This window comes from Chrysemys picta, chromosome 12 (genome assembly GCF_011386835.1).
Source record: "Chrysemys picta bellii isolate R12L10 chromosome 12, ASM1138683v2, whole genome shotgun sequence".
Lineage (NCBI taxonomy): Eukaryota > Metazoa > Chordata > Testudines > Emydidae > Chrysemys > Chrysemys picta.
The window spans coordinates 42201241-42213763 of NC_088802.1; the positions used below are offsets into that span (position 1 = coordinate 42201241).

At 47.8% G+C, this 12523-nt stretch overlaps 1 protein-coding gene across 1 annotated transcript; it reads left to right on the plus strand.

The window, feature by feature from the left end:
- Positions 1-3415: 3415 nt before the first annotated feature.
- MRPL38 (mitochondrial ribosomal protein L38) lies at positions 3416-11983 on the plus strand. The gene is made up of 9 exons (XM_008163889.4): positions 3416-3666; positions 5166-5345; positions 6955-7089; positions 7187-7395; positions 7823-7895; positions 8825-8870; positions 9370-9528; positions 10390-10526; positions 11224-11983. The coding sequence occupies exons 1-9, from the start codon at positions 3537-3539 to the stop codon at positions 11358-11360; spliced, it is 1206 nt and encodes a 401-aa protein (XP_008162111.3). The 5' UTR covers positions 3416-3536; the 3' UTR covers positions 11361-11983.
- The last annotated feature ends 540 nt before the right edge of the window (positions 11984-12523 follow it).

Sequence of the window (12523 nt, forward strand, 5' to 3'; positions counted from 1 at the left end):
ATCTTGAACGCCTTGTAAGAGGAACAAAAGCCCTCGCCCCTGAACAGAATCTAGCGAAAGAGCAGCACCGTTTCTTTTTCTTGGCTGCCCTATGGAGTAATTTACAGAGGGCTGTGCATTTAACCACCCTTGTCATGCTCCATTATCAGCCATTTGCCAACCCATCAAGGAGAGAAACGCTGTTTATTTGGGCTGCCATTTATGTGGTGAGAGTAGGGTGACCAGAAGTCCCGATTTTATAGGGACAGTCCCAAGTTTTGGGTCTTTTTCTTATATAGGCTCCTATTACCCTCCACCCCCATCCCAATTTTTCACGTTTGCTGTCTGGTCAATCTAGCTGAGAGATTGGAAGGAAAGAGAATCTGAAGATAATGGGGACGGACAGCGTCAAATACCACAGATTGGATTCTTATCTCGTTACACTGGGTAAATCTGGAGTAACTCAAATTGACTTCAGCAGGGTAACTCCAGGTTTACATTGGAGTCCGCTCAGAATCTAGCCCTGTGCTTCTGTCGGGGAGTGAATTAAAGTGCAGCAGGGGACTAATGGGGCTTGGACAGCGCCATGATCCGCTTCTGTGCCTGTGTGTTATTGATCCCAGTCTTCAAGCACGGCGGGGGCGCTGCCATTGTTCTGTTGGAGACAAAGAAGGAGACCTTGGGGGAGAGGAGGAGGACGATTGACCTTTTTGGAGACAAAGCTGGTTTAATTCAGGGTCTAAATTGTTTCTGCGCCTGCTCCTGTAATTGAGCTATTTGTGGCCTTTGTTGCAGAGATGAGCCAGAGAGGATGTCAGGTGCAGCGCTTGGTGACGTCTGCAATGCCACTGAAGACTGGGAGAGGTGGGTGGAGTCCGTGGTGGAGCTGAGAAAAGAACCCAACGGGCTCATCTAAACCCATGTGCACCAACATATTAAAAATTAATCCAGATGCTACTTTTCGCATTCCGCCCCCCGCCCCTTGTGCTCGGGAGCTGCATCTTGCCCACTACTGCATGCTCACAGCTGAAGGAGGATGTGTTGCCTAGGGGTTACAGTACTGGACAGTGAGGGAGGCAGCACTCCTGGGTTCTAGTCCCAGCCCTGCTACTGATTCACAATGTGACTTGGCTCCCCTTACATGCAAGAGAGTCCCAGTCAGGTCAAAGACCCCCCCCAAACCAATGGCACATCGGGCTGATGCGGTTAAGGCACATCAGTTTCAAAGCCACTGCTGCCCAAGGAAGTGATGTGGTCAGCGTCATGCCCGCCCACCTTCGACTGCCCTAACTCAATGAGCTGAGTACCCGTTTTGCAAATGGGTGAACTGGAGGTGGTCTTGCAGCGTGAGCTCAAGTGAGACTCAAACCCATGACCTATAGGCTTTCGGTGAGGCCTAACCCACTCAGTGTTACCTGAGCTTAGATGTGGGTTTTTCTCATTATGTTTCTGCTCTTTACACAGAGCTGAGCTGGCTGTGGGAAAACCCTAATCCCCCGCTCTAGCCCTTCCACGGAAGGAGCTGATCTGATCCCCAGTAACCCCCTATGGGCTATTACATTGAGAATCAATGGCACCTCCTCAAAGCAGACCGCAGGCTGGCCTGAATTCCCCTCCTATTGCTGCCAGGAGACACAACAGCCATCTGAAGCGGTTAGATAGGCTAATGTAATCATACGCCCGCCCAACTGTAAAACAAGAAGGAAACGGGTGCAAAGAAGACACAAGCATCTCAGCTGTTTCAGTGTGTAGCTCTGTATGAAGAACTACGCTGTACCTTGACATTCTAGCCTTAGGAAGATGGGTGTTGACCATGCTGGATACATCTTTCCAATCCTGCTGGCTGGACTGGCCTCGCTTTCTCTTCCCTCACCCAGTGCAGCCTCCCCGGGTTCAGTGCTCATTTTAAAGTGCTGGGGATCCCACCTCTTCCCACGGGAAACTAATCCACCCTCTCGCTGGTAGGCACGACTTGCTGATGGGCCCCCTAGATTTACCCATCACGTTACAAACAATCCATTTTCATAAATTCAAGGGGAAGGTGGCTGGTTTCACCCAATTCCCCCTGTCCAGTGAAGCAACTGTACTTCTGTCTTTTATTAGAAGGTTGGAACGGATAATTAGGGTGGAGTGGAGAACGGCTATAACATAGGTCTCGGACTATAAATGCCGTAGCGTGTCTTCTCGCTCAGTCCTTTGGAATGTTCTGTCTGTCTAATCTATACCTCTCGCTGTTACTGTACTGAGCCTGACCTCCTTTGCAAAGCACTTTGAGATTTACTGATGAAAAGTGCTAGTTCAAAAGCCTTTTCTTCTCTGTGATTCCAGTTTCTCAGCTACCAAAGTTGTGGTTCCATTCCTGCTGTTGCACTGACCTCTGGTGGCTTGGGAAGAATTGGAAAGGACAGCTAGCCCGTGTCCCTTCTTTCAAAATATTCCTCAACTCTGTCTGATTCACACATCAGCTTCTGCCCAGTTCAGGAGCCAGGCTGTGATGATTCCTCTCTGCACCTTGCAGAGATTGATGTTCTTGTGTGAGAGGAAGCTCGCCAGCAGTGGATGTCGTTTTACTAATTCTGGCCCCGATCCATGGGTGTGGACCGCAGCATAGAGCTCCACTATATAATCAAAGGGGCTCTCTGCAGGTGCAATCTGCATGGGTCCCATTTCAGGAGCCTTAGTGCACGGTAGAACTACAAATATAACCACACAGCAGCTAAACTTTGATGCATGGAGAGGACCTGTGCCCCCCTTATTTATTTCTGTAATGGGCCTCAAGGGAGATGGTTTTGCTCTGAGTAGTTCCTCATGCTGCTCCCTTCGTTTCAATTGACCAACTCTTCATTTAATTGCATCCCTTCCTAGCTCTTTTTATTTCTAATTAAGACAATTTGTCAGGTAATTACAATCATGTTTGTCTTTGAAGCACTCATGACCTGGACCCAGGGCATCCAAAAGATCAGAAAGCTCCAGGATTAAGACCATGGTTGTCAATGGCACTCCTCTGGCTCAATGGTTGCACTCACTTCACATTTTCAAGTTTTTCTTTTGAAAAAAAATTACAAGGACTAGAAACTTACTTTTAAAAAAAAATCTCACGTGATCACCTGACTCCAGCAGTTAGAGCTTTACAAAATATATAAAAAATGGTGGGATTGGCGATACAACCATAAGAGCCAGCAATGCTGGAAAAGGCACCATCATCTCTACCAAGCATACTACAGGCAGCAGCTAGTAGCCCTGCTTGTATGTAAGATTGCCCACAGTTCCCTTTATAATATAGCAATGCGAATGGCTCCAGGATCCTGGCGTGGACACCACCAGCAAACTCCTCCTGTGAGTGACACACCAGATGCAGCTGTTAGTCAGGACCCCGTTTTGTAGCTGGCAATCATATTTGCCTTGGTAAAATAAATACATGGCAGCTCTCTGCCTGGGGTTGGCGTCTCTAGTCCTTCACCCCATGATGAGGATGTACCTCTTTTTAGGTATATTTTGTAATATTTTCATTCAGGCACTAGCTAGGACAGCCCTTCCAGGCCCGTCTGGTAAACGCAATGCGGGACATACTGTGCTGTGGGGTGGGGGCTTCCAGTGATTCCTGTCGCAGCGCTGGCAAAATGGCGGCGCCCATACTGAGCGCGGCGCTGTACGGAATACGGACCGGGCGGGCGTTCGGTACCGCTGGTGAGTGACCGCTCTTACCCCCGGAGCCACTCGGCGCTCGGGTCCCTGGGACTGACTCGCCGGGCGGAGCGGGAGCACGGGGGCTGGTGCGCCCGGGGTTGAGCTCTCGGATGCCTGGGTTCCCTGCCTGGGTTCCCAGATACCGGGGGGGGCAGCCGTCTGTCCTGGGATTCCGGGGTGGGTGGGCTCTCGGACACCTGGGTTCCCTTCTCCCTCGCTGTGTGGGACAGCCTTGTGTCCCAGGGTGTCAGAGAGGGGCAGCGTCTCGGACGCCTGGGTTCCCTTCCCAGTTGTCACTCGCTATACAGGGCAACCATCTGTCCCAGGGTTTCAGAGAAAGGGCAGCTTGCTGTGTGGGGCAGTTGCCTATCGTGAGCTGCCCCAGTCCCTACTAATGACAGACATGCAGCTTGCTGGGTGTTCTGGGGCCTGTAACCCCCTTTAGGGCCATGGTGGCATCAGAGTGCTAGTCCAATGTGGTGGTGACATCTCTCTGCCTGCTGCGGTGACTGCAAGTGACAGCAGTTGTGCAGTGGGATGGGGAATAGATGCAGCATCTCAACACATGGTCACCCTGTTGCTGTGCTGGCCGTTGGGGACTCCCTTCCTTCCTTACCTATTTGTAAAACATGCATAACGAACACCGGCCTGTGCTGCTATCAGTAGCGTTCCCACTTGCCCTGAATTTGGGGGATAATACCAAACTTACTGCACTGATCCCCTGGTGTGCTGGATCACCCTAGAACTTACTAGGGGCTGAGAATAAGCAACATTGTATTTTGGTCTTAACATAAATTCAAAGCCCTCCACAGAACTGACTCAGGTTACTGGAGAAACAATCCCTTTCTGTGTGGCCATGACTATCCTCAATAGTTATGTAATGGAAGGGTTCATTTGTAAGCATGAGGAGCGGCACATTCTCAGCTGCTGGCCCGGCATGGTGGAATTCGGTCCTGGACCCATCGGAGTGTTCATATATTTCACTACCTTGAAAACAATTTTTTAAAAGTGTAAAAGGGAAGAGGGGTAATTTAAAAACACACCAAGGAGAAAAACTTAACCTACTCTTCCCCCAAAATTAAACTGCCCAGGTACCATGGTGATGAGCAGAGTATAAAAACCTCAGCAGAGTGTGTTGGAAATGGTAAAAATTTGTCCTTGATATCAAACAGTTTGCTTTTATTAGCACCTTTTCTTTGAGGACGTTAAAGTACTGTACAAAGATTAATGGATTGAGCCTCACATGCACTGCTGTATATCATCATCTTCATCTTATGGATAGGGAAGCTGAGAGAACAGAAGTTAAGTTGCTGGCCTGAGGCTACAGCAGGCTGGGGGTGCAGCTGGGAATAGAACCCAGGTCTCCTAACCTCCAGGCCTATGCTGTAGTCACAAAACCAACCTTATGCTCTTCGTCCAGTCTAAGCCCCCTCTGATCTTGTCTCTCTAGCATGTGATTATCAGTGTCTTTGTAAAATGAAAACCTCCTGTGTTTTCAGCTGCTCTCTGCAAGCGGGCAGCCCCTCTAGGGCCAATGCCTAATGAAGACCTAGATGTCAGCAACTTGGAGGCATTGGAGAAATACCGCAGCTTCACTCGCTATTTCAAAGTGGCTGAAAAGGAGAGTAAGAAGACTCCCTGGTGGCAAACATACAGGAAGCTTGTCACACCAGAGCAAGGTACCCAAGGGGAGGGAGATGAGTTACTTTTAACTTCTGTTGCTGTAGGGAAGGGGGAGCTATTTGTAGGCCAGTAGTTATGCATGTAGCACCAAAATGTGCTCCACAAGGGATTGATCAAATACGTGTGTGGGTAGTAGACCCCTTGCTGCTGTAGAAATTTGCTCCCTTCAGGGAAACTGACTAGAATCTTCCTCTTAAAGGAAAGGGCTTGCCAGATGCAACTAAATCTTTGGCTTCCTTTCACTCAAAGATTAGGGATGAGAGTAAGGAAGCTATTTCCTGGGGCTCCTGTAATACAAAGGAAAATAAACCATAAGGTCTCCAAACTCTCCTTTTGAAGTATGCAGGGTTTTAGTTTCTAATGATGTATTATGTTTATTTTCATTCATAAAATGGCTAGTGAGCACCTACCCTATACTCACAGGCCTAGATCCTCAAAGATAGGAGCCAAAATGCCCTTGGGTCTGAGCGCCTTTCCACCACTTAGTTTTCAGTTAACCAAGCCAGATGAGCTGTGTTTCACACCTAAAAGTAAATAACTACCTACAAGCATTGTAAACTCAAAATTCCCTTCTTGTAAAAGGCATAACAGCTCATAACCTCTCCAACCCATCCCACTCCATCCCTTCCCAAATGCTATAGAGCAAAGTCATCTCAAAAGAGCATCTGGCTTATTATTCTCATTTATCTAAGAATGAAACAAGAACCCCAACAGACAAAGATTGAGGGACCTGGTTTTATATAACGCCATAGTGAGGTGAAAGACACATCCAGCTGTCCTTTGTAAGGAGGCAATATTATAAGCCAGATATTGTTTGAGTGCTGTCTGTGTGCTTGGCATTGTATAAACATAAGGAAGATACAATCCCAAAATTTAGTCTAAATTAGACCCACGATACAGCTTAGGTGATTGTAAAGCAGGGAGTGGAAATCCATGGGTGTATCTGTGGACCTGTTTAACAGGCTTAATACTCAAGCAAAACTCAGCCTCGAATGAGCTTCAGCGAGAGTGTGAAGTACTTTTTATCCTTAGATGTCTCCAAATCTTTTACAAAGCATTGTTAGATACCGGGGTTGTAATGGCTGCATAGACAGAATAGCCAACGTGCATGCACTAGCTCCCCTATAGACTAGAACATCAGAATCAGTTGTACTGAGAAGTTGTGGCTAACGTTCCACTTGAGTTATTCCCTATGCGCTTTCTGGGAAAGTGCCTTGGGATTTTTAACTTGTACGAGAAACTGGCAGAAGGGACTGTGTTCCATGTCCCTCTTGAAGGAGGGCACCTGTAACAGGATTGTGCTGTAGTAGTACCACTGACAACACTAAATGTTTCAGTGGTATCAGAGTCTCTCACTTGCCGGGCAGCTAGATTATATGGTGTGGACAAAATACTGTCCCAGTCTTGTTATGAGTTCCATGCGGGCACAGGGGTCTGTCTGCACCGAGCTCATTGCAGGATCAGGGCTTATGCCTGTAATTCATCTGATTGTTTGTATCCCTCATGCATTTTTGGTTTGTCTGTCACAGTTCCTCATGACTGCTGGACAGAAAGAACAGAATGGGGCTTATTTTAGGTTTCTCACTTACATGTTTTTGACCTTAGATGAAGAGGCAAAGATAGACATTGGCTTGCCTTACTACAGACCACCACGGGCAAAGCAACTGAAGGAGAGAAAAGAGATATTGAAACAGAACCACCAGAGCATGGAAATGGAAAGAGCATCCCGCCTCAGGACGTGTATGTACCCTGCAGTCTTGGTTTCCTCTTCTTCTGTCTCTGTGGTGGCTTAGACAACCCCTCCACGTGTCTCACAACTCCTTCTTTGCAATTGCAGTGGTGATTCCACTTGACGAAGTCAAGGCAGAGTGGGAGAAAACCAATGGCCCGTTGCATAAGCAGCTTGTCGCCGAGCACTACGGGATATACCACGATATGTTTGATGAAGCCACGTTCGTCCCCAGAGTGGTTCTGCGGGTAGAATACAACCTAGATGATGAGCATGTCATGCCAGTATATCATGGGAACTTTGTGACACCCACCGAGGTATCTTATAATTGATCACTAGGAAGAATATTAAAGTGTGCCCAAGTTAATCAGAAGCAACACAAGGTTTAACTGGCCTGACAGCACAGACACTTACTGTAAGAGGAATGTTCTTTTTAAATGGAAAATCATATGCTTTGGAGATGCTTCTAGTTAAGATAAGGAAACAGCATTACAATGAATTCATTTTTAAATGAAATGGTGAACTTGCTTTTGATAAAATACCCCTGCCTTTCCTGATGGTTCGCTCTGTGGCAAAGCCAGATTTGATTTGTTCTGTTGGGGCTGTTTTTATTATACAGCCAGGTTATGTCTGAGTAACTAACTCAGTTTCTCAAAAAATACATCATTTTAATGCAAACAATCCTTGGGAGCTTTTACCGGAGATTCTTACATTCACGACTGTCTCTTTACATTGCGTATTTAGGCATCCAGTCCCCCAGAAGTGATATATGAGGCAGATGAAGGCTCCCTGTGGACTCTGCTGCTCACTAATCTGGGTGTGTATCAAGACTTTCAAGAGCTTCCTTAAACTGGCTATTTCTGCCCTCTTTTGTTTTGAAAATCGTATTACCTTGGGCTGTGTAACCTGATGCAGCGGGGTGGTCATTCCGTAGGGATTGTTCAGCCACGCCTGCAGAATCACTCCAGAAACTGTGCATAGAAGGGCTAGAATGGAAAGATCTGCTTGGCAGAAGGTGGTGGAGCTGAAGGAAGGAATAGCAATACTCTGCTCCCCTGGCCCACCTTTAATCAGAGGGATTAGTCATTTTGCAAAATGCAACGTGAATGCTAAATAGTGTCACAATATTCTTTACATACATTGAAGAGTTCAGCCTTGCAAAATTTCTCTGAGGGTAGCAGTACTATGCTCATTTTGCAGGCAGAGAAATAGAGTGGTGAAATTATTTGCCTAGTGTCTGACACACTGGAAGGGAAGCCAGGAAAAGAGAGCTGGTTTCCTGACTCCCAATCTTGTGCATAACCACAAGACTGTCCTTCTCTGCGCATCTCATACACAAAGCTTTATATTTCCAAAGTATTATTACAAACGTTAACTGATTTCCACAACATCCTTGTGAAGTAGGTAGGTCAGTATCTCTGTCCCCGTTTTGTAGATTAGGGAATCGAGGTGCAGCAAAGTTAAGTGACTCACCCAAGGTCACACAGTGAGTTGGTGTCAACACAGAGGTTGGAACTCGGGGGTTGCTGGCTCACAGCCTTGAACTCCATCCTCTTGGGACTTGTTCCAGTTGTTTTTCTGACACAATAATGAGTTGGTAGAGAGCAGCTGAGAGGTCTGGAGGCATCATCCCCTTTTCCTGTTGGACCTAGGGAATTCTGGCTTTGGAGTAGATGCTATCAATAAGGCAGCAGGCAAACGCATAGTACTTGTCATTAAGATGTGTTTTTCTCTGTGTGTGCACAGATGGACACCTGCGAGATGCTGATTCTGAGTACATCCACTGGCTGGTGTGAGTATTGCAAACCAATACATCTGTGTAATGGATGTGCGTTAGGGACGGCAGCCCCGGCCTCCCAAGCCCTGTGAGAGGAAATATGGTCAAAGAAATGGGGAAAGAGCTTCCCAACAGAGGTTTGAAATGTAGTTGCTACAAAGACAAAATCTGGCAAACATTGACTTGGCTTTTCCCTGATCATCTGGCCTGCGTAGTGCTGGTCAGACATCAGTCCTGGAGCACTGATATCGCTAAAGCTAGAGTAGTTCCAGGAATTGTTACTGTTTTCTGTTTAGCTCTATGGATGTGATTTGCTGCTTCCCCTGACTAGGTCTGTCTCTAGTAGCTGCATGCTTGCTATGGCAGGGAATAGCCCACAGCTACACAAGGGGAAAGCATGCCACAGATCTTCCCCCCCACACAACTTCAATGCTATGATTTTGATCAGAGATGTCAAAAAGAAAATAAAACCAGCCACTTGGATAATGACTGAAAAATGTCTTGCACTTCACAGGACCAACATTCCAGGCAACAACATAGATTCGGGAAAAGAGATTTGCCATTACTTCCCCCCATTCCCTGCCAAGGGAACTGGCTACCACCGCTTTGTCTTCCTCCTCTTCAAGCAGGACCGACCAATCGATTTCACTGAAGATGTTCGGCCGACCCCATGGTAACTTTGAATCTTGAGTCCCTGCCAGGTTCTTGTGCCCTGTATGATCAGAGCGGACAAAGCTGATCTCTCAACTGAAAAAATCCCGCTGCTCTCTGAAAACATTTTACCCACTGAGATTACTTGTAACAATAACTGACCGTAATTGAAAGGTGATTTTTCCCCTGTTGTTTCAGCTTGTTTCCTTTGCACTTTGGACGGCGCTGGGGGCATAGTCACGTTTGCTGTTTCTCTTGCTTATTTGTTTCCACTAACAAAACAAATCCTCTGGAGGTTGTATGCGCGGCTGGTCTGTGAAGACACATGCTGGTATTACTGCTACCACAGCCTGCCCCATTTGTTTCACCCACCTGTTATACCTTTTCTTAAGTGAAGGCCCCAGTCCTGCAATGGGAACAGTATGGAAGACGCTTGCACCTCCATGGCATCTCATTGACTTCGCCAGTAGAACAGGATGTTAAAAGAATGACTTGCCGGATTGACATGACAAGGCCAATTTATGTATGGCTGGCATGCTTCCACCTCAGGCTGCCTAGGGAGTTTGACTTTAAATAGCCATGTAGGTTTCTCTCCTGGGGTCTTTCTTCTCCATCTCTGCAGGATTGTTAGTGGTGGAGGGATAGCTCAGTGGTTTGAGCATTGGCCTGCTAAACCCCAGGGTTGTGAGTTCAATCCTTGAGGGCGCCACATAGGGATCTGGGGCAAAATCAGTACTTGGTCCTGCTAGTGAAGGCAGGGGGCTGGACTCAATGACCTTTTAGGGTCCCTTCCAGTTCTGTTAGATAGGTGTATGTATGTGTATATGTATACATATATTAATTAAAAGAGAGACCTGTCCTTTTATTTCTGTCTTGTTTTCAGCCACAGTCTCAAGATGAGAACCTTCAAGACGTTTGACTTCTACAAGAAGCACCAGAACGATATGACGCCAGCCGGGCTGGCATTTTTCCAGTGCCAATGGGATGATTCTGTTACTCATATCTTTCACAACCATCTCAGTAAGAAACTCACTTTATAGGGGTATGGGGCAGTGGCTGTTGCATGAGGCGGGGGGGTCCCTTTCTCCTCCGACCCCACCATCCAGCAGTCAAGCATAACTAAATGTATCCTGGAGGAGACGAAGTCATTTGGTAGGGCCTGGGTTGGGAAAGGACAAGGGGTTGAAAGCTGTTTGCTCAGATGTCAGACACACCTGACTTAAATCAACTGTGGCCATGCGAGCTCTCTGTGATGGAGCAATGAGGGTTCCTGGAGGCATGGACGTGTCTGAGTGCGGGGTGAATGCAATGGCCGGTTCTGAATGTCCCCCTTTGGGACAGTTGCTCTAACTGGTTCCTAGATAGCTGCATATCACTAGCACATTAGTCTGACACTGGGAACATTTACAGTTGAGAATTAGAAGCAGTCGCCTTCTCTTTTAAAGGCTTCAGTGTGTCCATGGCAGTCTAAGGGAACAGCCTTACTCTGGTGGGCTTTGAATCCCATTTCGCGTGGACGCTTTAAAATAACAATGGGAGAGTACGTGGTGGAGAGAACTACATGTGTGTTCTTGATCTATCATTAATCTCCCATTCTGCCCGAGGAGGGAGACATGGTACCTTTGGAACGACGGAGAGTGGGCGGGGCCTGGTGGGTTGGTGTGCAGGGTTAGGTTTTGAGCTGTCTCGTCTAACGTTCACCATTGTCCCTTTGCAGACATGAAGGAGCCAGTGTTTGACTTTGTGCGGCCTCCTGTGTATCACCCCCCTCAGAAGAAGTTTCCACACCTGCAGCCTCTGAGGTACCTGGATAGGTACAGGGACAGCCACGAGCCCACGTATGGCATTTACTGAGGAGTTTGCCACCTCCCCAGGAGCTCCAGGCCATTGGGGCAGGAATACTCTACCTTCTCGAGATGCGTCACATGACTGCGCTGTCTGGGATGCTCCATGTCTCTGGGAGAAGGGGAGTGTGGACTTTCGGAATCACAGCATGATTTGATCCAAGCTCGGTTTCATTGACAACACCGGAAAGGGTGGAACTGAGGTTAGCAGATATTTCTGCTATTGGCAGTTACCTGGTCAAAAGCCTTGTTCATAGAGGGTATTTATGGCCATGAGAGTGTATCCATCTCCGCTCTGAAGGAGCCAGATGCTAGTGGTAGCTGAATGGCCCAGTGTCCTCCAAAGGCACCATGTCTCACTTCACTGCAGGAGCCAGGGCTCTAATTATAGGTGGGCCAAGGCTGACTTGGTCTGGTTAGCCAGTTCAGATCATGTATCTGTGCAGTGACAGAAAAATACCCTCATCTAAATCCAACCCAGTGATCTGTGCAGCCTGGCAGAGGCAGAACTGTCGGTCCGGTGCGTCGTCTCCTTCCCCTGCCATGAACTTCCCAGTGCTGGGATCCTGAGCGGCATCCTTCATATTTTTGTACAGATAGCTCAAAAATCTGAATAAACATTTTCCAAGCGAAGCTGGTGACTTGATTGGGTGTGAGTCGCTGAGAGCTTTGGGGAACCCACGGGGATCCTGCCAGCAGCTAATGCAGCCGTTCGAAATGTATCGGGCTCTTTGTGCATTTCAGGACTGATGGGATCAATGCTTACCGCTGAAGGGCAGCCTCCTGCTGCTCCCTCACGCCCCCACCCCTGCTGCGCACTGCCATGTGGGTGGAAACGCTGGCACAGCAGGGGTTTGAAATAGAGGTCACGTTAGGCTGACCAGGCTGCCTCGAGTTTGTGAAGGGGTTGGGTCCTACCCCAAAATTAAGAGAACACAAACTCCAGGTATGGTCCAAACTCACCTCCTTCCCCGTAGGCCATGGACAAGGTCTTTAGGTTGTTAGTAGATGTGGGTCAAAACCAGAACTGAAACCTGCCTGGGTCTGGGCTGAGACACATCGGCACGCCAACGTGTGGGATAGTTAAAACACAGGCAGCAGTGCATCTGTGTAGATACACGGTGCCTTCCAATCACCAATGCTCTGACTCTGCACCTATCCCCAGCCTTAAAT